Source organism: Triturus cristatus, chromosome 7 (genome assembly GCF_964204655.1).
Source record: "Triturus cristatus chromosome 7, aTriCri1.1, whole genome shotgun sequence".
NCBI lineage: Eukaryota > Metazoa > Chordata > Amphibia > Caudata > Salamandridae > Triturus > Triturus cristatus.
Window position 1 is genome coordinate 407,590,756 of NC_140590.1, and position 24,710 is coordinate 407,615,465.

Below are 24,710 nucleotides of genomic sequence, written 5' to 3' on the forward strand. Positions count from 1 at the left end.
TTCGGTTTACTCTATAGCCAGGGGTACACGGCAAGGATGCCCCTTGTCGCTGTTGCTGTTTGTTTTAGCATTAGAACCCCTACTCATTAAACCGCGCCATGGATCGGGGGATTATACTCAATAACACCACACATTTAGTGTCCACATACGCAGATTACATTAATTTATATCTCAACGATCTTACTGCAAGCCTGGAACCTGTCTCGTACATATTTAAACACTTTGAACGGATATCGGGCCTGGCCATTAACGAAAATAATTCATTTGCTTTCTATATGCGCTATAAGGATGCCCCAGATTCTGTACCTTTTGGTGACTTATAATTAACAACCGCCCGGACACCTTTAAGTATCTAGGTATACAAATAAATAGAACCTCCCACGACCTTATAGATGGCAATTTGCTGAAGGCTATTAGATCACTCCGGAGCCAGGTTTCTTTTTGGACCTCGCTGCCCCTGTCGGGGATGGGCAGAATAGCCATTTCTAAAATGGTGATGCTTCCTTGTCTCTTATATTTTTTTTACCAACCTGTCGATCATTACCCCGACCCAAATTTTTCATGCACTTGATACACTCCTATTAGAACTTATTTGGGGCAAGGGACGCAGGACGGTCTGCCTCGCCAAGTTACAGCTGCGACCTGAGGAGGGAGGACTCCGTGCTCCGGATTTCTGAGCTTACTGCATGGCCAGTCAATTGCATTGGTTACCTTATTGGATAGCGGGGCGACACATTCAGGAGATTGGTTATACATCTCAGCTTCATGACTGAGGTATCCTTCACACTTTGCTCTTGCCCCAAACTAGGATTTCACCTACAGTTCCCCCCTTGCATTACTGTACTGGAAGAAGATACTTCAATACACCAAAAGGCCCCCCCCCCCCCCATGCTCTCCTAACATCCCCTTGCTTGGGATACCAACTACTACTGGATTAACCTTGAAAAGAGCTTTGTCCCCATGGGCTCGGGAAGGTGTGTCAACAATTGGAGCATTGTTCATTGAGGGCATGCTAGCAGATCATGATCATTTTATTCGTACTCAAAGGGCCTCTCTGACACTCTTTCTTCTACAAACAGCTAGCTATCTCTCATTACATCAAACTCCGTTGGTCCCCTGACGGGATTGAACCCCCTAAGCATGAACTAGTATATGCAATATACCTAATGGGAAGGGGACGCCACCTTACACGCTGGCTATACAGAGGTATTCGAACACACTCACGGATATTATTAATGCCACTCCGAGTTAAGTGGTCGCTGGAGCTGGGAAGGGAAATGACAGACAAGGAATGGTCCTCTGTTTTAGAATTTCCTAAGAAAGTGTCCTGCAACGCTAAATTTAAATACATACAATACATGATATTACATAGGGCATACCGCACACCACATCCCTTAATCATATACTTCCTAACACACAACTCACTTGCCCTAGGTGTCAGGAAGCAGATGCAGATCTACTTCATATGCGTGGGGGTGCCCGCGTTTGCGCATATACTGGCAAACAATTAGTTACAGAGTGCAGGAAGTCACCAATATGGTTGTCTGGTCATCGGCAGAAAGTTGTCTGCTGGGACTGCATAAACGCCCCAAGAGACAGACGGTCCAGTACAGATTTGCCGACTTGGCCGTACTCATAGCAAAACGTGCCATCAAAATGCGGTGGAAATCTTCTTCTTCCCCTACACCCATCTCATGGCAAACTGAAATGATCCGCCGGGGTACTGCAGAGAGTAGTATTATTAGGCAGGAAGAGTTTTGCGGACTGCGTAAGATTCCTATTTCTCTGGAATGGGATCACATGCTTGAAACATTTAAAGCCATAGATATACTAACTCCTCCAGCATCGCAGAACGGACCCATCCCACCCTCACCTCCCGCATCCCCAGGAGCTGGACTGACTGCTACCCAGTAATGCTGTATTACTTTATGTCTCGAATGGACTAGGGATATATACATGCATATGCTTTGAAACTGTTTGTTTTTCACTGAATGGATACAATCTTTCCTGTGTTACGCTATAAATTAGTGGACCAGTGAACAAGAGGGGAGGGGGAGGTTCTTTGTTTTTGTTTTAGTATGGCAATGTATAGTTCGTTGGATAACCACGAGTTTTCTAATACTTGGATATTTCTTTATATCATTGACTTGACAATTCCTTATCTTTTGCTCCTTAGACAAAATGTCCCTGTATTGATGAGAGTTCTTGTATACGAATATCCATAATGTCACTTATACTTTGGAGATAATATGTGTACTTATGATTGTTACCTCTTAATAACTCTTTGTCATTTGGATAGAATATGAGTCATAGATACTATGTTGATTAAAAACTCAATAAAAATGTGTTTTAAAAAAATAGGGATATCTATGAGTATGTATTTGTACTGTTTGTTAAGAGCTAGAATTTGTTTGGTATATAATAGATTCATTTGTCTTTGATCATATGGTTTCTAATGCAATTTAATGAATAAATATATATTTGATATCCTTTACTCCCAAAGTACATTTTTGAAAAACTCTGCTAAACACAGAAGAAATCAAGAGCACAAACCAAACACAACTATTGCACACAATAAAAACATTCATTACTAATCTACTGACTGTTAAACTCTAATCTTTGGTTTACAGAGTAGCGTGCTACTCTCTGCAATGCGTTTCACTGCCTTGTCAGAGATAGTAAGTGCTATATAAATACAATTTACACTTGTACATGTCCTACTTTTATATACCATGCACTCAGCCATGTGGGCTTTTAAGGCCTACATTAGCGATGAGTTTCAACTAATAAAATGGGAGGTGTAGTCCTGGAAAAAGGTTCATTTTGCTAGGTCGAAATGGTTGTTTAAAACTGGATGCCCAGGCTGCTGTGGCAAGCCTAGAGACATGACTTACAGGGCTACTGCAGTGGGTAGCACAATGAGTGCTTCAGACCAGTAGTAACATTTAATTTACCGACCCTAGGTACAGGTATTACCATATACTAGGGACATACAAGTAAATTAAATGTGCCAATTAAATGTGTATCAATATTACCTTGTCTACAGAGGGGAGTGCCAACACTATACCACTGGTTAGCAGGAGTAAACTGCCAAGAGTTTTACAGCCAAATAAATTTGGTTCAGATAAAACATAAAAAATCTCAGGTGACCCTGCAGGAGTATTAAATGTCCAACAATTTTCTTCAATTATTCCTTTGTCAATTGCTTCTTTCCACATGTCTTTCCTTATGTTGAGTGGAGTTGAGTGGAGAAGTGTGGCTCAATGGTTAGAGTGGCAGACCCTGATGCAGAGGTCTGGCCCGGGAACAGGGTTCAATTCCCTCCTTGGCGGGTCATGGGCTCAATTTCCTCAGACCTGTTATTTCTTGCCTCGGTGCCTATTCTAATCATGGGTCCCACTCTGCAACTCTGGGCAATAGCTTGCTTAATCTCCACAACGGCCCCAACAGCGCTGGGATGCCTGGCTTCACCTTGGGGGTGCCCAGGAGTGGACATTTCACAGAGAAAAGCCAGGAGGAGTTCCACAGCGGTATGAGTACAGAGCCAGGACACCCTAGGGTAACAGTGCGCTATACAAGTACAACACATTTACATGTTGAGTCTTTCTTTTTTGGTTTCTTTCACATCTTATTCCTTCTTTTCACTTAACTTCAACCGTGCTTTAACCTCTGATGTGAATAAAATAATGTAATTAACATCCCACTGCTTAAGACCCTTTAAGAAAAGGCCAGTATGCTTGGAAATGCAGGTAGAAGGTCAGAAGTGTGTAATAAGTTCATAGATTATTTTCCTGTGGTAAATCATTCATCATGCATGATGCTGACAATTAACACTCTATTTATGTTGCAGAGACATAGTCTTACAAAATGGAAAATAAAAACAAGACAAACGTCAAAGAGTTTATTATCATGGGTTTCCCCAACCTGGACCACATCCAAAATGTACTTTTCATACTTCTGCTTTTCACTTACCTGCTCATCATCACAGGAAACACAGTTGTGTTCTCTGTCATCAGGCTCAGTCCAGCTCTGCAGTCACCTATGTATTTTTATATCTGTGTTTTATCTTTCCTCGAGATCTGGTACACAGCTGTGACAATACCAAAAATGTTGGCCAACCTCATAGCAGAAAAGAAGAGCATCTCCTTTATTGGCTGCCTCCTGCAGATATATTTTTTCCAGTCCCTAGGAGTCACAGAAGCATCGCTCCTTACCGTTATGGCGTATGACCGCTACCTAGCCATTTGCAATCCTTTGCTCTACTCAACCATCATGACATCTACATTTTCAATTAAGTTGGCTGTCAGCTGTTGGCTTTGCAGTTTTCTTTACCCAGTGACTGAGATTATTTTAATGTCAAAGCTGCCTTTCTGTGGCCCAAATCAAATCGAGCACATTTTCTGTGACTTGCACCCATTGATGAGCTTGGCTTGCACTGATACCTCACTCAGTATCTCTGTGGAGTTTGCTCTTAACTCTTGTGTGGTCATTGGTACCATGTTCTTCATTCTTTTTTCCTACATAAAGATCATCAGAGTTATTTTACAAATCCGTAGTTCAGAGGGGAGACAGAAGGCATTTTCTACTTGTGCGACACACCTCATAGTAGTCTTCATATTTTTTGGGAGTGTAGGTTTTATGTATATTCGACTCACAAAGAGCTATGGTGTACACTATGATAAGTCACTGGCTGTGGTGTATTCTGTATTGACACCACTTGTCAATCCAATTATCTACAGTCTAAGAAACAAAGAAATTAGACACGCAATACAAAAGATTCTTCATCAAAATCTTTCCTTCATCTAAAATGCTACAGTGTTGTAAATTACCTCATTATTAGGGTTTCAGGTATGGAACTACAAAACAGGATATTGTATCCCAATTCTTTATATTTTCGAAACAATTGTGATCAAAGATTTGAAGACAGAGACTGAATTGAATTCTATGGCAGTGGTAGCCACAAACCACCAAAGCACATTTTACAATAGCCTTCCAAATACCAACTAGAGATGCAGAATAAAATCTGGACCTCAGCTGTTAAACTGCTCATGTGACAAGTGATTGTGTTCTTTTTCTTCATCTGCTTTGCAGGCTTGAAACCCCTCTGCTTCTGCTGCAAGATTACCCAACAGACATCTTTCTTCCATCAAATACCTGCCGCTGAAGGCCATCCCACCCTTTTCCAACTCCTTTAACCAGGGTGATTGAGGCTTTACAGCATCAGCGTCACAACTCTGGCACAGTCATCCCATTCAACTCAGGGCTGATGCAATTCTCTTCTAAATCAGCAAGAGAGTAAAACATGCCCACTGAGTTAATAGTTTGCCACCCAGTTGGTGGACACTTTTTCCCTTCGAAATAGCTCCTGGTTCCATAGCGGTGCCAGCTTTGACGAAACATAAATGTGATGACGCGTCTGCCATGCCATGTCACTGATATTTTTCATAGAACATATCACCAAGTGAAGATCCGTCTTTCAACATAAACATAACTAGTGTCCCTCATGTTTTTGAAGTGTTGTCTAAGCTTGTGGAGTACTTTTCTGGACTTTTGGACCCCCAAATCAGCGACAAAAGCTATAGTGGTGTCTGGGTCACTCTGAGGTCCTGATTATTAGGTGGTTGGTATATTCTGATGCATGGGTAAACACCTGATTATTCATGGGTAAGATTTTTCGAGTTGGTAGGTGTTTTAACCCATCTGATAACAATCAGATGCATTAAATACCTTGTGTCATGAAATTTTGACAGGTCAAGACTACCAAAATTTTCCGGAGCAATATCATACAGTATTTACTATACCATGTGTATTGTGGGACGTTAAACACCCAAATATGCATGATATTCCCCACCAACTCGTAAAAGGTGTTATTAATTGCACCCAATTGCACTACTGCTGTCAGTGACGAGTCCAGGGACCTCAGCAACATGCGTTGGTCAGACATCGCTGATGACATGCCCTCCATGTACGACACCATCTGGGTCAGCAGTCTGGTGTGGCCATGGGGGACAGTCAAGATCGATGTCTGCCCAACCTGCAACTGCCGCTGAATGTCCACAGACTCAGCAGTGAGGGCAGCAGGGGAGACAGGGGCAGGGGGTGTGGTGCCTGGCACGAAGGAGAGACGTTGTTGCCCTACACCAGAGGTCTTCAAACTTTTGGATGCCGAGACCCCCTGTCAACATTTTGAGGCGTAAGGCACCCTCCTGACAAAAAATTCTAAACCTGTAGCCAGGGCTACTGGAATTATGAGGCAGGTGAGGACCAAATTACGCGACAGGCTTGACTAAATTGTGTGGGAAGAAAATGTAAATGAGGTTATGTGATGCCGCGTATTTTGGGATAGCATTGCTTTATTATGACATTTTTTACACACAGTAACACTAAGGAAATATTTCACCCAATCAGTCCCTGTTTATAACCAAAATACAGCAATTATCATCAGAAACATTTCTAGTCAACCTTTGTGAAGGGCCTTCCACTCTGCAGGAATACGTGCTGCCACATTAGAAGCTCACCTGGCCCTGGCCGGGAGAAGCAGGGGTCCCTTAAAACCCTGGCGGTTTTGTGCAGAGCTAGGCATTTTACCCATGCAGCTTTCCTCTCACCCCCTCCCTTCCATCCCTCTCTCCTCTCCTCACCCCGGATCCCTCTCTCACTTTGCAGGCCATTTTCTTTCACCCCTTTTTACAATTTCTGAACTCTCCCCATTCAACCTCTCACTTCACCTTTAATCACCTCTTGCCATTCTTTCTTTTCACTGCCCTCATCTCGAACAGTCTTTTGCATTTATCTCATTTCCTCTTTGGCCCTGTAACCTCCCGTGCCCCCCAGCACTTCTCATTCACCTCGTCTCTCCATTCAAATTTTTGTCTATTTGTATCTTACACCTCTCCAGTCCCCCCATTCATCTTTCACATCTCCCCTTTGTTCTAACAGAAGCCCTCACCTTTGGCTCACACTCACTTCTTGCGTGTTCACACTTCTCTTCAGCAATTCACATTTCTCCTCATCCCTGACCTCTTCAATCAAATTCTCTCACTCCCTTACTGTCCTCTCTCATCCTCTCATCTCTCCTCGCCAAGCATATGGGTCGGACCCGTATGCTCCTCTCGGCATGTGCCACTCTGCTTATTGTTCCCTAATTCAAGAAGGCATGAGTTGTCTGTCTCGCTGTTTTGATGCAGGCCGCGCAGTTATGGAACGCGCACCCTCCTTTGCTTCGCTCCGCCAAGAATCTATTATCCTTTAGGAAGATATAAAAACCTTTCTCTATGCTCTGTAGGTCACCTCATTTGGCTGGTTCTCCTTCCCCTTCTGTGTGTTTCTCATTTGCCTTCAGGCAGCAGATGGTTATTAGCCCCAGGACATCTTTTGGTAACAGTAGAGCTCTACAAATGTAAATAATAATAGGCAGAAGCAGGGGATTCACTAGACCAGAACTTCGGAGGGGGGTGCTAACACTCCCAGCCAGGGCTGGTTCTAACACTGGTCGCACACCGTGCAACAGTGTTTTTTGATGCCCCACCCCCGTTTCCTCCTTCTCCATGAATTCCTTCACTGCCACTCACCAACAATGCACCTCATCTCTCTATAGCACCTTTCTGACAAACATTTCATTTTTTTATAGCGCTACTCATAGTTTACTCACACTCATTTCTGTGATCTGCATGGTACATGTTCAATGTAGCAGGCACCTTAACCCTCTGCACTGTGTGGGTGACAAGAGTGCCCATGTGAGTGCACGGTGAGCGATGCAACAGTGTGAGAGTAGGGCAAGAGGAGTGACTGCAGGGTGAGTGAGGTGGCGGATGAATTTACGTGCGGATGCAAGTTCAGAATGGGATAAATGAATGTATGATTACTGATGGGCTTGTTTGATTGAGTTGCATATTGAGCAGTGAGGGGGACAGGTGAGTGAAGTGTCACATGAGTGCAGGATGAGTAGTGTACTTGTGTGACTGCAGGGTGAGGCATAGGGTGAACAGCGCAAATGCATTGTGAGTGCAGAGTGATCACTGTGAGTGCAGGGTGAGCGGGTGAATGGTGTGAGTGCATGGTGATCAGTGTGAGTGCATTGTGATTGCTGTGAGTGCAGGGTGAGAGTGAAAGTGAAGGGCGAGAATGAGGAATGAGTTGTCTGAATGCAGGTGCATTCCCAGACCCATGAAGTAACTCAGCATGTTATTGACGGCGGGGTAGAGTTTAAGACCTAAGTTAAACTATTTCGGCATTAATCGGGGATCTAGGGTGAAGAAAATAAATAATGTGCTGATCCTGCAACAAACTTACAGTCCTATTGATTAGGGTTGCCAGCAGATTATTTTGATGGCCAAGTCGGTACAAAAATAAGCAATCACCTAAAGCTGTATTTTCAGCACTTATCTGTGCATACTTTAAACAGCAAATATAAATAGAAAGCACTTTTAATTGTGTTCTAGGGCTGCCTGAATGATACTGATAATTAAAGAGAACAAAGACAGAAAATTCACATAACGAATGCTTACATACTTTTTTATTTATAAGTCTATTTAGTGTTAAGAGGAGATCTTTGCAGGCTCTTTAAACAAAACACGGCGGGCATTTTTCTTTTGGCTACCCTACTTTATATTCCTTTTCAATAAATGCATTCTCACACTACAGCAGTAAATGTAAAATACCAATGTATGGAATAGGCGGAGTGGGGACCCAGGGGGTACTGGAACCCAGAAAAAAACAAGGGGCCCGATTCACAGAACTAACTTAAGACAAAATCCTAAACTTACTACCATTTTGGTATTCACAGAAGGCACTTACTCATTTTGGTATTCACAGAAGGCACTTACTCATTTCGGTATTCACAGAAGTTAGGAGTCCTAACTTTAGGACTCCTAAATGCCTTCTGTGAATACCGAAAGTCTTAAAATTAGGATTTTTCTCCGTTTAGTAGTAGTATAGTTAGGACTCCTAACTTTAGGACTCCTAAATGCCTTCTATGAATACCGAAAGTCTTAAAATTAGGTTTTTTCTCAATTTAATAGTCCTAAGTCTAAATTTAGGACTACTAAATTGAGAAAAATCCTAATTTTAAGACTTTCGGTATTCACAGAAGGCATTTAGGAGTCCTAAAGTTAGGAGTCCTAACTATACTACTACTAAACTGAGAAAAATCCTAACTTTAAGACTTTCGGTATTCACAGAAGGCATTTAGGAGTCCTAAAGTTAGGACTCCTAAACTTAGGACTACTAAATTGAGAAAAATCCTAATTTTAAGACTTTCGGTATTCACAGAAGGCATTTAGGAGTCCTAAAGTTAGGAGTCCTAACTATACTACTACTAAACTGAGAAAAATCCTAATTTTATGACTTTCGGTATTCACAGAAGGCATTTAGGAGTCCTAAAGTTAGGACTCCTAACTTCTGTGAATACCGAAATGAGTAAGTGCCTTCTGTGAATACCGAAATGAGTAAGTGCCTTCTGTGAATACCAAAATGAGTAAGTGCCTTCTGTGAATACCAAAATGGTAGTAAGTTTAGGATTTTATCTTAAGTTAGTTCTGTGAATCGGGCCCTAAGCCTCCAGACACTGCCCAGACCCCATCAGCTCGAGTTGCACTGCAGCACCCGGGCTGAGACACATGACGGGGGAAGAGGGGCCCTGAAGCCCTTGGGCTTGGGCAGAAGTGTGACTGGGAAGGCGCGACCCCCTTTGCATCGCTCCACGGTCCCCCTGGGGGTCACGCCCCACAGTTTGAAGACCCCTGCCCTACACGGACAGAAGGGACCCGAGCAAGTGGGAGGGCGGTGATGGGAATGGAGCGGGCGGTGACAGTTGTAGTGCTGCTGCCAGCTGTTGGAGCCGCCTCCGCCCCCTCAGGGAGTTCAGCCTCGGACCCGTCTGCGTCATAGTCGGTGTTGGTACTACCCAGGTCCTCCGCCGCACTCCCCTCGCCCTCCGTGCCACTTGATGCTGCCGATTCGCCAGGAGTGGTGGCACTGGTGCTGGATCCCTCCTCCACGTCCATGCAGGTGTCTCCCTCAGTGTCCCCCGATGATGCTGTGGGCAAGTTGAAGAGACAGGAAATAATCAGTCACCTGTGTACATCTGACACATGAGTCAAAACTAAATAGGTCACAGTGCATATCATGAAAAGCATCATGAGGAACATCTAGAATACCCAGCACATATGTAAGCCCTGCACTCCCCAGTTGGTTCACCCAACATGCCCCCTGAAATAATGAAAATCAGGACACCATAGCAAATAACTGGATATCCAATTATACAGAGAAGCTAGTGTCTGTGAACAGTGGAGCACAGGCAGACCATGACGGCATGCCACCTCCTGGTCACTGTGAACGAAATAGTATTGGAGCACCCAATGCCAAATAGCAGACGCCAATGCTGAAGGGGTCCCCACACTCATAGACCTGTGAGTACTGTAGAAGAGCAAATGTAATACTATCTGATCGATTGGGAAGCACACAAATTTACACAATTGACATATTTGGAATGTGTGAATGTACCACCTGTGGAACAGAACACACATGTGCATGAATATCAGAAGTCACACAAGGAGGTGCACACAAAACTACATTTACACAGTCATAGTATGAGCTGCCCGCCTAATGCCAAGAAGCCAATGTTAAGAAGAAATGTGGTATCAGGAAGTACACATACATGGCACCACGGTAGTCGGGATGACTTGACACCGGTAAGTTGCCTTCAGCAACAACCAAGGACTAACCCAAATGCTAACACACTGTGGGAACATGGATATGTATAAATCCTAAACAACATTTGGCCTGCAATGTGACCATGTTCTAATTGTGCCAGCGTGTTCCACAAAAGTGTAAAAGTGGTACTTATGCACTCCCTTGGGAGACATCTGTCATGCATGCACATCATTGTCCTTCACAAAAATCAAAGTGAAGCATATAAACAATTGGGACATGTTGACAAGTGTAGTGAGTGCCAGGGCACATGCCTTCTTGAATAACAACTTAAACCATGCCACCTGCCACATGGCCATCCGTACCATGATGACACAGTTGGCAACACATCTGACACACTACCTGTCATGTGGAGTGGCACACATGTCCAGACACAGGACAATGCATTAGCAAATGGCCCTGAAATTGTGTTGAAATAAGGAGCACCTGCACTGAGGAGACACCCTGATGTGAACGAAGAATGTCCACACAGATGTGAGCACACACAGACCAAACCACATAGGATCTGGAGCACACACCCGTGCCAATAATGGATGAGCAGGAAACATTTTTTTTACTTGTGACACATGCTGCAAAGCACAAACATGACACCCTGCACAACATGCCTGGGTCACTGCACGTTGAGTGCCTGTCTGGACATTCATCACACACTGGTAAGACCTGGCAAGGAGACATAAGGTATGGACATGTAGTCCTTGCCCGCAAAAACAACCCATACCTGAGACAATGTGATTGAGACAGCTCAAAAAGTGACACCTGTCAATATGGTTTTACTAAAAAGTGCATCAGGAAATCCTAAATGTACTCCACATAACCTCGTGAGGCTGCCAACACATATTTGTGACACAAAACCTCAACACATTGTTGTACATAGACACACAGGCACTGGCCAGTGTGAGGATGCAGAAGCAAAATGGGGTCAGCCTGTACAATGGGCACATGTAGCACACTTTAGATAAATACAAATGAGGCCAGGGAACAATGCCACAGAGGGAAAACTATGCTGAACACATTGAGAATGGGCACAGTGTTGAATGACACACATGATACCAAGGCAAGGGTGTCTTAGGGTACTGAAGTGGGCACACTGCTCCATGGGCCTGGAATTATCTGTGTGTAACATGAGCTACCGTCCCGGCACTATGCATATCTCCCACTCATGCACATCATGTCTGAGGCCACAACATCGGTCATGCATGTTGCAAGTCTGTTCATTTGAACACTCACACTCCTATGTTGAGACTCAGCATCAGTGCCAACTGATATGGACCCCCAAATGACTGAACAGGACAGGGCACAGGCAAGGTAACAACACATGTCTCCGACCCCACCCCCACATGATGCGGACAGCAATGTGACCTTGGATTGACCGCCAGCCTAGATGACCATGTGCAATAGTGATTACACACAGACCAGGGAACGCATGTCAAGGAGGGGAAAGGAGGAGGAACAGCAGCGGATGACTTTGGGTAACAGAAAATGCAATGCACATATTAACCCTGCCAGTGTATCCATGCGACTGGGCACTTCCCAAAGCTGGTGACACACAACAAACACACATGTACCTACCCCCTTGCTGCTGCTGCATCGTCTGTAACCGCCTATCCATGTCAGGGAACACCACTGCCAGGACACGCTTCACTTGGTGGGTCAGGCGCCGTGGCGCCGGGCGTGGTGGTGAGTCCCCCAGCAGGACCCGTGTCGTACTGAAAATTCTGGACCCGTGTTATAAACATCGTCGTATCATGACGATTTTGGTATCAGCAGACCGCAAATGATTAGGATACTATGCACAAGCATTTTCGCCATATTCGGGTGAAGAAATCACCCTGAAATCATAGTTTCCGTTCTGATCCCTCGGTTTCCATTGTACGGCAGCTATTTTGTGATTGCCCTCACATAGGCCAATGACTAGGCCAAAAATCGAGTCTGAAGGACACGTACACCTTTGCTGACTCCTCTGTGACCTGGGCAAGCTGACTCCACTGCCTGAAGCCAAAACCTGTTCGGCCAGTTCCTTTCCCAGTGGCCGAATGCGATTAGTATCAAAGCACAACATATCATAAAACCTTTCATCACACACAAACCATGCCTAATCTTACACACACCTGTCCCTGTTTCTTACTTTATGACTTGCTTTACGAGGAGGAGGTGCCCGTTTTTATTGGGGGTCCGTCGATATCTGATGAAAGTACCGGGCCTTGCCGGGTAATTGATTGAGGGCTGGACAAACTGCAATATGGGCTTGTCATCCTGACTCTGCTTTTTATTTATAGTGAAAATATGTGAATGGTCAACTGTAAAATAAGGAATGTTTGCCTAAAGCATAATATTTTGTATAAAAGAGAAGGCTGGCTTTGTAAGGTTGAGCAGTCTCCTGAGAATATACACCGTGTTGTACTTCTAGGATACCTGTTACTGGTTGCAGCCAATAAAAACGATCTTTGACTTCACCAAGAAGACTCTGTGTTTCTGTAGTCTGAAACAGGAAGAACTCGAAGTCTTAGGGTGTGTTCCCTGGCACCGCTGGGTTCTGAAAAACCCAGTACTTCAGTTGGCACCCAACGTGGGGCGATTTCAGCGGTACCGGTCCAAGCCAGAGGTTCTTGAGGAGCTTCGTGTGAAAATTCTGGAGGAAGGCCGCCACTTCATCGACCCCTGTATGTCGACGTGGTCCGAAAGTCTTTGCTGCGAGGTGCCCCGCTTCCCGACGGCTACGAAGGACTGCTGCCCTGACTATCGCCCTGTTTTGGACCCTTGATGATTGGTAGAGCGAAACGATAGACGAGTCTTCTGGTGACGTCATTGATATCTCAGTTAAGTATAAGTGGAGCGTCTCCCAGTCCTTAGTTTGGTTCTTAGTTTGGTATCCCCTTGGGATCTTTGATTTGGAACTTGCAAGTACCAAAGCCGAGGGACTTGTGTATTCACGAGACTATCGTATTCGATAATCCTTTGAAGTTTGAAGCTAGACTAGAGAGCGAAGATGCCTGGTCTTAGCAGACTTGGAAATTTGTTTTGTCTTGGTTGTCATAGGGATTCCCGATTGGAGGACTCGTGTCCGGTTCCTCCGATTGGAACTCCAACCTATGAGCTCTATGTAAAACATGGTGTAGGCCCTATCACATATAATGAAGTATGGATCCGATACACCAGGAAAGATGGTGCTTTAAAATGGCCCCAATGTGGTAGTTTTGACACAGAGATTCTGGATAATCTGGAGGTTAAACTTTTTAAGAAGAAAGCCCGGCCGGCGATGTTTGACTCTTTCCGCCTATGGCGTAAGGAAGCCAAACAGAAGGAAATTAAATTAGCAAAGAGAAATAAGAGAGAAAAGGGTATGTCGATAATGCAAGCTGCTATGCAGTTTAAAGATAATGAAGAAGAACAGATGAGTGAGCAGTTGCACAGGCAACGTAAAATGGTGATTGATAAATGTTATCCAGTTTTGCCGCTTCTTCAGCAAGATGCAGCAAAAGAAATTGAGAAAGATCCTTTAATGTCACACTTGTTGAGTTTGCCACCCCCTTATGCGCAGAGTGCTACAGCACCACCGCAACCTTTAGTTGTGCAACCCCCAAATATTGTGCCTCAGGTTCTTCCACAGCCGTCAGCTCCTCTTCAGTTGGCTCCTACTCCTATGGCGCAGCCCCCTCTAGGGCCGCCGACTTCGCTACCTGCTTCATCTGTACCTCCTACGACTTTGTCTACTACACCGACTGCCTCTTCTGGTGTTCTTCCTGATACTGCCTCTGCGTCTGCATCTGCGTCTGCCTTGCCTCCCTCTGTTTTTTCTCCTGTCCTCTTGTCGACTTCTCCTTCTATCCGACAGAGAATGACTGACACTGTTGCTAGCATTATATTTCCTCTCTTCGGGTCAGCTGGTGTGACCCCTAATTCGGAACGTAAGCAGTCGCGTAGTCAACTGCCTGATTCTCGAGAGAGAGAAGCGTTTGACCATATGGCGCGTAAATGGGTTACTTTCCCTTTTAAATATGATGTAGAGTTTGTTATGGATGTCTTCCGTCAATGGGAAGCACCGAAACAAAGATACGTTTTTGAGAAAATGTGTACTTTCCTTTGTGAGGAATTGGAGGATAATGAGTTAGAAACAAATCCGCCTGAGTTGTGTCGTGTACGGTTTGAGTTTTCAAAGGGCACGATTGTGGGTTCCGACGTTGAGAAAGCAGTTGCGACGCTGTTGTCCTTTAGAAATAAAGATCTTTCCCAGTCACTGTTTGAGCCTGACTCCTCAGTTAAGAAAAATGTGCGACAGTACCCAATGAGAGAAGTCCCTCCGGTATGGAAGGAAGCCGTTGCGGCTGATGCCGTTAATCACATTGTTGCTGCTCCAGCTCATTTTCAGCATGTTTGGGTACATGTTCCTTGGAAGCGAGCTGAAGTTTTAGCCCTTAAGCAGACTTTGCCTGACCCCCGTAAAAACCCTGCAGGATATTATAAGGAATTATCACAGACTGCAGACTCATGCATTATGAATTTAGCTGACATAGACATGTTATTTGGGAATGTTGTTCCACAGCCTTTGTAGGGATTGATTCGCCATACAGATCATGCGCAAGAGTTAGGTGACACATGGGCTAATATTAGTACTGCAAATGATAGACAAGTTGGTGGTGCCAAGCCTGAGCCTTTGGTAGCAGAACTTCCTGCTAGGATCATTACTTACATGAAGACTTTAATGCCTGCGATGCGAGTGAATTGGGATAAATTGTCTGCGTGTAAGCAGAAGAAAGATGAAACAGTGTCTGATTTCTTCACCAGGTTTGAGGAAACGTTTATCGACCACAGTGGTCAAGATATGAGTACAGAAGGTGGTCAACGGTTGTTCGTTGACAAGTTTGTGCACAATTTGCTTCCCGAGCTGTGTAGGAAATTGAAAGATTCAGAGAGTTCTTGGGCCGTTTCCTCTTCAGCACAAATATTGGCTACTGCACAGTACTACGAAAATAGGGATAAAGATGAGAAGGATAGAGCAGAAAAGAAAACTAAAGAATTGAAGACGAAGGTTCTTTTACAACAGGCGTATCCGCCATGTGGTGGTCAGAGTAACTATCAGCAACCTCAACAGTTTCAGAGAAACTCGCAAAGGTTCGAGTATTCTCAACCACGGGTTCCTGTAGGTCCCAATCAGTGTTCATAATGTAAAGTAGAGGGTCATTTCAAGTATAGTTGTCCTATTTTGTTACAGCGTGCGAATGGTATTTCTGGCGCAAGAGGTCGAGGTGTTCAACAAGCTCCTAGAGGTAGAGGACGTGGAAGTGTCCCCCAGAACGCGCGTTCCCTTCCGTCCCAGAATTCAATGAATAGTTTTGACCAGCAAAATAACGCGTCTGGTAGGACGGCTCAGTATTATGCTGATGACTACTATGCAGAAGATGAGAATATGGAAGGTAATGATTGCTAGGACAGCCATAGACAAAGAGAGGGAGTTGTTTCAGTTCCAGTAGATCAGAGTGGACCTTATGTTAAGGTGATTACATCAGGTGTGTCAGAGCCTTTTCTGTTGGATACTGGTGCAACAAAGAGTTCTATTATGCACTCAAAGCTCCCTGGCGCACCTTTGTCTGGCGAGACGAATGTTTCAGTAGGTTTTTCTGGCGCCCCGGTTAGGAACCCGATTTCTAGTCCTATGTCCCTTTCTGTTGGACCTTGAAAATTGGAAGCACCCCTTATTCTGACGACAGGTTGTGGTGAAAACTTGTTAGGATTGGATTTGTTGAAAAGATTGTATGCAACATTATATTGTTCTCCTTCGGGAGTACAACTTACACTGGGTAGGAAAGTGATCTCTCCAATGTATTTGTCGAAGGATAAACTTCCGACAGAATTGTCGTTTCTTCCTGATATTCTTTGGGCTACTGGTCCTAATGATGTGGGTCTTTTGGAAATACCGCCATATGTTGTGACGTTGAAAGCCAATGTTAAATTGCCACGCATTCCCCAATACAAGATCTCAAGTGAAGGTGAAAAGGCGTTATTAGCGATCATTTATGATTTGATTGAAAAAGATGTAATTGAAGAGACAAGAGGCAACGTTTGTAATAGTCCTGTTCTGCCTGTTTTGAAACGTACTGACCCTTCTCAGCTACCTGTTTACAGGTTCGTGATTGATCTTAGAGAGGTCAATAAAATAGTTGTGCCACAGTTTCCAGTTGTTCCTGATATCACTGCCCTATTGACTATGATTCCAGCTTCCGCCACCTGGTTCTCGGTGATTGACTTGAAGAATGCTTTCTTCAGCATCCCGATTGCCGAGGAGAGCAGGGATATTTTTGGCTTCAGTTTAGGAGGCCGAAGCTTCCGCTTCAAACGTGCTCCTCAAGGCTACTGCGAAAGTCCATCAATATATAGTCAGGCTTTAAAAACACAACTTGATGCAATTGTTTTACCTGATGGCGCTACCCTTGTTCAGTACGTCGATGATTTGCTAATCACTGCAGATACTGAAAAGATTTGTAAAGAAGCCACCTTGTCGTTGTTGCGTCATTTGTCCGATTTAAATCACAAAGAGTCTCTTTCAAAACTGCAATATTGTCGACAAGAAGTGACCTACTTAGGTCATCTCTTATCGAAGGAGGGAAGGAAACTGACCCCAGAAAGAATTCAGGCAATTGCAAAATTGAGTGTGCCAAGGACACAGAGAGAAGTACATGCTTTCTTGGGCATTACATCATACTGCAGACAGTGGATACCGAATTTTTCTTTGCTGCCCAAACCTTTGGTAGCTTTGACCTGTAAAGATACACCGAATCTCGTTCCATGGTCTGAAGATTGTCAGAAAAGTTTTTCCGAATTGCGTGATGCATTATGTTCGGCTCCTGTGTTGGGTACCCCCGACTACAGTAAGCCCTTTACACTGTATGTCCATGAGAACGAGGGTTGTGCATTGTCAGTGCTGACACAGTCCTTTGGAAACAAGCAGCATCCATGCGCGTATTTTTCATCGACTTTGGATCCGGTAGCTAAAGCATTGCCGAGTTGTTTGAGAGCCACAGCGGCAGCAGCTGTTTCTATTCGACAGTCTGCTGGGTTAGTGATGAATAATATGTTGATTGTGATGGTTCCACATGCAGTAGACACGTTGTTAAACAGGACCAAGACACAGCACTTAACTAGTGCTCGATTGTCAGGTTACGAGTTAACACTGTTAGCGAGCCATGTGCACATAAAGAGGTGCAATACGTTGAATCCAGCCACGTTATTGCCAATTTCAGTAGAGACAGATGATGTTGAACAGCATGATTGTTTTCTCAGGACAGAAGAAGAAACGAAAGGGAGAATAGATCTTAAAGATACTCCTCTTGTAAAGTGTGATGGCACCTTATGGGTGGATGGTTCATGCTTCAAGCTTCCGAATGGTGATACGACTGCAGAATATGCTGTCACGATTTTGCATACGATTGTTGAAGCTGCACGTATACCACATAATTCAGCTCAGGCAGCAGAGTTGATTGCACTTACGAGAGCGTGTGTGTTATCGAAAGGAATGAAAGTGACCATATATACCGACAGCCAGTATGCGTTTGGTGTGGCTCATAGTTTTGGACGATTGTGGAAAGAACGTGGGTTCCTGACTTCGCATGGAGCTAAGATTCAGCATGGTCAGTTGGTGAATGAACTTCTTGAGTCACTGACCTTGCCATTACAAGTTGCGATTGTGAAATGCAGTGCACACAAGAAGGTGACTGATGATGTTGGTCGTGGTAATGCATTTGCTGATGAAATCGCAAGAGAAACAGCAAAAGATGTGATGAATCGAATGTATGTTGAAGGCCCTGCAAGATGGGTTGGTGACGTTGGAATGTGTGAAGATACGATAGAGAGTGTGAAGTCTCTTCAAGCTGAAGCTTCAGAGAAAGATTTGAATGTGTGGAGGGAAAGTACGGGTAAATTGGATGAAAATGGTTGTTGGGTTGACTTGTCAGAACATCAGCGATGGTTGTTACCCGATGCGTATGTGCTTGCAGTGGTGACAATGGCTCATGGAATGGCCCATATCAGTGTGAAAGGGATTTGTAAGTTGTTGGCTCCAGTATGGCAAAATGCTGGAATTCCTAAATGTGCAGAGAATGTGGTCAAGAATTGCATGGTGTGTCTGAAATACAATCCTGGTAGGGGAACCCCAACTCCAGCTGGTCATTTTGCGCCTCCAACGTATCCGTTTGAGGTTTTGCTGCTAGATTTCATCCACATGGAGAGGTGCAACAATTTGAAATACGTACTCATTGTTGTTTGTGCCTTTTCAAGATGGGTAGAAGCATATCCCTTAAAAGACAACACTGCCTTATCCACAGCTAAAGCCCTTGCCAAAGAATTCTTCCCTAGGTTTGGAATGCCGAGAATGGTCTGGAGTGATAATGGGAGTGAATTTGTGGGTCGAGTGATGAAGAAAGTATGTGAAGGGCTAGGTATCCAGCAAAAATTTCACGCTGCAAATCACCCCCAATCAGCTGGACTAGTAGCGTGCTATAATGGCACTCTCAAATTGAAGTTGGCAAAGATACAAGCGAGCTCTGGTCTTAAATGGCCTGACGCTCTGCCTTTAGCACTCCTATCAACAAGAATGACTGTGCATTCGCGAGTGGGACTTAGTCCCTATGAACTTGTGTTCGGCCGCCCGGCCAACATATGGGGAGTGCCAAGGCCGACAAAATTTAGTGAGATCGAACACCCTGTACTGCTTGATTATCTGTATGAATTGACGGCTAAATTGCGTGTTTTACAGCAACAGGTTCACGATACTCTGCCTCTGATCTCTGAAGCTCCTGGATCATGGGTGCTGGTCAAAAATTTCCAACGGACAAGCAATGACCAGCCCCGCTGGACCTGCCCCCATCTCGTCCTTCTCTCAACAAGATCAGCTGTTCGAGTGGAAGGGAAAAAGAACTGGATCCACGGCGTACACTGCAAGAGGGTCCCTTTGCCTCTACCGTATGACCGTTGGGTCCAGGAGGGGATCGCTGACTCTGAGACTGAGACCGTGCCTCGTTTTCTGCCTTTTAGTGACGCACGTGTAAAAGGAACACTTTCTGAGCAAGAAAGTGACAGTATTTTGCAAGAAGCTGTGCCACCGTCAATTCGATTGAACACTACAGAGCCTGAATTTTTGTTCCAGGACCAGACAGTACCTGGAAAAACTCGCTACAATCTGAGGGCGAGAACTATGGACAAATAAAAAACTCCTTTTCTTTGCTATTTTTGAAAGTGCAGCTCTCTCATCTGGGAAACTTTCTTATTTTTGATTTTTCGAACCGCCATCCGGGTTCAGCTGTAGGGTCGTGGTTGCCCAAGTCTTTGGAGTGCAGCTGAAGACGTTAGGTCAACAGTTCTGGTCGGTCTAAGGGAGTTGCCCTGACAGAAGCATTCCTTAGCATAGAACACCCTACCACCACGAGCAGCAATTAGAGAGGATGGAGTTTTTTTGAGAATGAGAGACCTGCCAAACAGATGAACTTTAAAGCCAGAATATGTATAATGATGACAAAGAAACGATTTTTGATATTATGTATTTTCATGTTGCTTAGTGTATTGACGTTTTTAATAGGATATGTTTTATTCTCTTTTCAAGTGACATTTGCACCCACTACACAGCCCATTCCTCCTTCTACTGTTTCCTCGCATTCTTTTCACCCTCTGCCTGAACACGAGTCTGCTAGAAGATTAGAATTTGTCAATAATTCATTCATTCAGCTTCTACACCAACACCAATTAGTAGTTAACACAACTAACTGTTGGGTGTGTGGTCTTATGCCTCATACTACTGATAAAGATATCCCTTATCTGATCCTGCCTTTCAGCCATAATGGTTCTGTGTGGGCATATAGAACGATATTTATATACTCCCATGAAGCCAACCCCCTACGTTCTGTGAAAGATAATGCTAAGAATAGTGCTCTAGTTAAGGGCATAGTAGATATGATTAGGGAAGATATTTCCTATGAGACTATCCCGAGAGATGAGACACTAGCATATATTGGGTGGAACATAACAGGATATGGAGTTACTCTGAGTGAGAACCAGCGAGCAAAGAGATCCTCCCCGATTTGGATTGTACCCCATCAGGGTCACCTATGTCTGCAAGGTAATGGCAAGAATCCCAGAGCTCAGTTAGGGAGAAGTATCTGCACTGAAACATATGTTTTTACGTCTCAGACTTCCCCTCCGTTCTTAGCAGCTAAGGGTACCTATTTCATCTGCCACAATAGAGCCTATACATGGTTGCCCCCTGACTTCTCAGGCACATGTTTTGTTTCGTTCCTGTTGCCTCCCACCTACACGGCTGTGGCAGATTACCATAAGACAAGGATAGTTAGAGGTGTCATCAGTAAAGAAGACACTGCAGGACAAGAACTTGGAGATTTCGTAAAGGGTTTTCTGCCGTTTTGGTGGACTATGGTTAACAGCAGGAACATAAGGCAATTGACAAGGGTTGTTGAATCCACGGTAGATGAAACCGCCGGTGCCCTTGGTAATTTGACTGCTGAGCTCCAGTCGGATCGCCTTATGACTCTTCAGAACAGGGTCGCATTAGACGTCATACTTGCAGACCGAGGTGGGGTATGTACAGTGATCCAATCAAGTTGCTGTGTTTTCATTCCAGATAACGCTCCGACAGTTTACCAGGCCATTTCCAAATTGCATAAGATCTCCGAATCTATCCATGTGGATGAAGGAGATTGGTCATTGATGGGGTGGTTCTGGGAACTGATATCCGCCTGAGGATGGAAGATTCTGATAGTCATTGGGATGATCTTAGCCATTCTTTTCCTGTTCTGTCTGTGTGTACAGTGTGCTCCTGCAATATGTGGCCTCTGTGCTACATCGTGTGTAAGGAAACCTGTATCAAGAGACAAGCTAAGTAATAGGATGATGCTACAGCAACATCTCAACGACTTTGTGAATATAGACCTGGATTCAGACCTAGACTCAGATTAACGTGAGGATAGGTTGGTTATTGCCTATGTAAGGGCAAAAGGAGGGTCTGTGGTACTGAAAATTCTGGACCCGTGTTATAAACATCGTCGTATCATGACGATTTTGGTATCAGCAGACTGCAAATGATTAGGATACTATGCACAAGCATTTTCGCCATATTCGGGTGAAGAAATCACCCTGAAATCATAGTTTCCGTTCTGAACCCTCGGTTTCTATTGTACGGCAGCCATTTTGTGATTGCCCTCATATAGGCCACTGACTAGGCCAAAAATCGAGTCTGAAGGACACGTACACCTTTGCTGACTCCTCTGTGACCTGGGCAAGCTGACTCCACTGCCTGAAGCCAAAACCTGTTCGGCCAGTTCCTTTCCCAGTGGCCGAATGAGATTAGTATCAAGGCACAACATATCATAAAACCTTTCATCACACACAAACCATGCCTAATCTCACACACACCTGTCCCTGTTTCTTACTTTATGACTTGCTTTACGAGGAGGAGGTGCCCGTTTTTATTGGGGGTCTGTCGATATCTGATGAAAGTACCGGGCCTTGCCGGGTAATTGATTGAGGGCTGGACAAACTGAAATATGGGCTTGTCATCCTGACTCTGCTTTTTCTTTGTAGTGAAAATATGTGAATGGTCAACTGTAAAATAAGGAATGTTTGCCTAAAGCATAATATTTTGTATAAAAGAGAAGGCTGGCTTTGTAAGGTTGAGCAGTCTCCTGAGAATATACACCGTGTTGTACTTCTAGGATACCTGTTACTGGTTGCAGCCAATAAAAACGATCTTTGACTTCACCAAGAAGACTCTGTGTTTCTGTAGTCTGAAACAGGAAGAACTCGAAGTATTAGAGTGTGTTCCCTGGCACCGCTGGGTTCTGAAAAACCCAGTACTTCACCCGGGCGATCCACCTGGTCCAGCACCGGATGTCCTGCCAGCGTTTCCTCACCTGTGCCAGGCGCCGACTGCGACCCTCCACAGATCTCACGGCCCTGACGGCCCGCTTCCATATCTCCCCCTTGGCGTAGGCAGTTACCTGTGAGGATGACAAAGTGAGACAACATCACTACACCTGCTCCATGTCACAGAGACACACATTTGAACATCTTTGATATGTTGAACAGGACATAGTATGCTGCCAACAAATAGCACCTTTGTCATAGGGACATTAGGCTCTGTGGAAGCCCCAATGCACTACATGGCATTGAAAGTACACAGGTGGCATGAGGGGTGCGACACACTCCCTGATCATGGCACATACTGGACATCACAAGCAACACAAAGCTGATGGCCAGCACCTCCAAGCAGTCACATGCCCCAGGCCACTGACCCAACAACAGCAGACTACACAGACACACACAGGCACAGATCATTCACCTGCCAGTGGCAACAGCCGATACAAACCTCACTCTGCACATGTGCCCCTTGCCTGGGGGGTGTCACAGGCGTGGGGCTAGCTCAGCAAGTCAGACACACAGCACGGATCACTTCTCACATCAGATGGGTCGAGCTGTTGCCTCCTCCATGCAGCTGTGGTGCAACACTCCACATAGACACTCACCCACATGACAAGGAACATTCACACACATCAATGTCCAGATCATTTGGACACTTTCACCACAGCTCCACTCAACTCACACACATCTGTGGGTACAGTCACCTGTCACACAGGGGGAACACTGAATCACCTCAGGACTATAGAACAAGAAGGGCCAAGAGGATTAGCTATGCTGAATGTGCCATGCAGCATGCAGTGAATGTCACAGTAAGCACAATGCAAGTGAGGAGTGCACACATGCACCACATCATGCTCTGCATGACAGACATGAGCCATCCCCCCCGGGACCCACTCTAAACAACATTTCATGTCTGTCACACCTGGACACAATGCCAGAAGTGCCAGTCACAAAACAGAAGGGGCACAGTCAAAGGTAGCGGAGTCAGCACTCACCTGCTCCCCTGGTCTACCATACAGGCTGGGGTACTGTGGGAGGATGACATCCAGCAACGCCTCATTCTCTTCCAGTGTGAATGGCTGGGCCCTCTCCACAGTCCTTGACATGGTGCCAGAGGAATCACAAGCAGCAGCAGTGGTGTTGAATCAAAGGTTGTGCAGGCAAGTGCCCTCTCATGGGTTCTGCCTGACTTATATCTGCCTTGCTGGCCTATTTCAGTAACAGGAGTGCAGAGTGATTGGTCAGACTCCTTTGCATCCTACGTTTCCTCCAATCCCTTTAAACATACACCAGTGACAGCATTAGCATTTTTTCAAATTTGCAGCATCATGTCAAGTCAACAACCACTTTGCAACAATGTATAATGTGGCCAACTTCTTTTTCCAGGCCACATGATGGAAACATTTGATCTTCAAACTGGGTATCCATGACAACCAGCATGCATGTAGGCCTTAATACTTGTCCCTTATGTGTCCCCATTGTAAATTTCAAATCCCCGCACAGGTACGGTGCGTTTCACACGTACCCCTAGGGCACCACTACTCTAGTGCTACGGGCCGTACAGGCGTGTGTACGGCCCGTAGCACTATGGTAGTGTTGCCGTAGGAGTACGCCATAGTGCTACGGGCCAGTCACACGTGTGGACGGCCCGTAGCACTATGGTAGTGTTGGTGTAGGCGTACGCCATAGTGCTACGGGCTGTACTCACGCGGGTACGGCCCGTATCTCTATGTCCTACGCCTACGGCAACACTACCATAGGGATACGACCCCTACACACGCGTGTACGGCCCGTATCTCTATGGCGTATGCCTACGCCAACACTACCATAGTGCTACGGGCCGTACACACGCGGGTACGGCCCGTATCTCTATGGCGTACGCCTACGGCAACACTACCATAGGGATACGACCCCTACACACGCGTGTACGGCCCGTATCTCTATAGCGTATGCCTACACCAACACTACCATAGTGCTACGGGCCGTACACACGCGGGTATGGCCCGTAGCACTATGGCGTATGCCTACGCCAACACTACCATAGTGCTACGGGCCCTACACGCGCGTGTACGGGCCGTATCTCC

General features: G+C 45.2%; 1 protein-coding gene and 1 pseudogene across 1 annotated transcript; both read left to right on the forward strand.

Moving 5' to 3' along the window:
• Positions 1–3,867: 3,867 nt before the first annotated feature.
• On the forward strand, positions 3,868–8,903 carry LOC146809802 (olfactory receptor 6N2-like). The gene is made up of 2 exons (XM_085614895.1): positions 3,868–4,783; positions 8,842–8,903. Exons 1-2 carry the CDS (start codon positions 3,868–3,870, stop codon positions 8,901–8,903), a joined length of 978 nt encoding a protein of 325 aa, XP_085471021.1.
• Positions 8,904–13,696: 4,793 nt separating this feature from the next.
• LOC146809803 (uncharacterized) lies at positions 13,697–16,135 on the forward strand (annotated as a pseudogene).
• Positions 16,136–24,710: the final 8,575 nt, after the last annotated feature.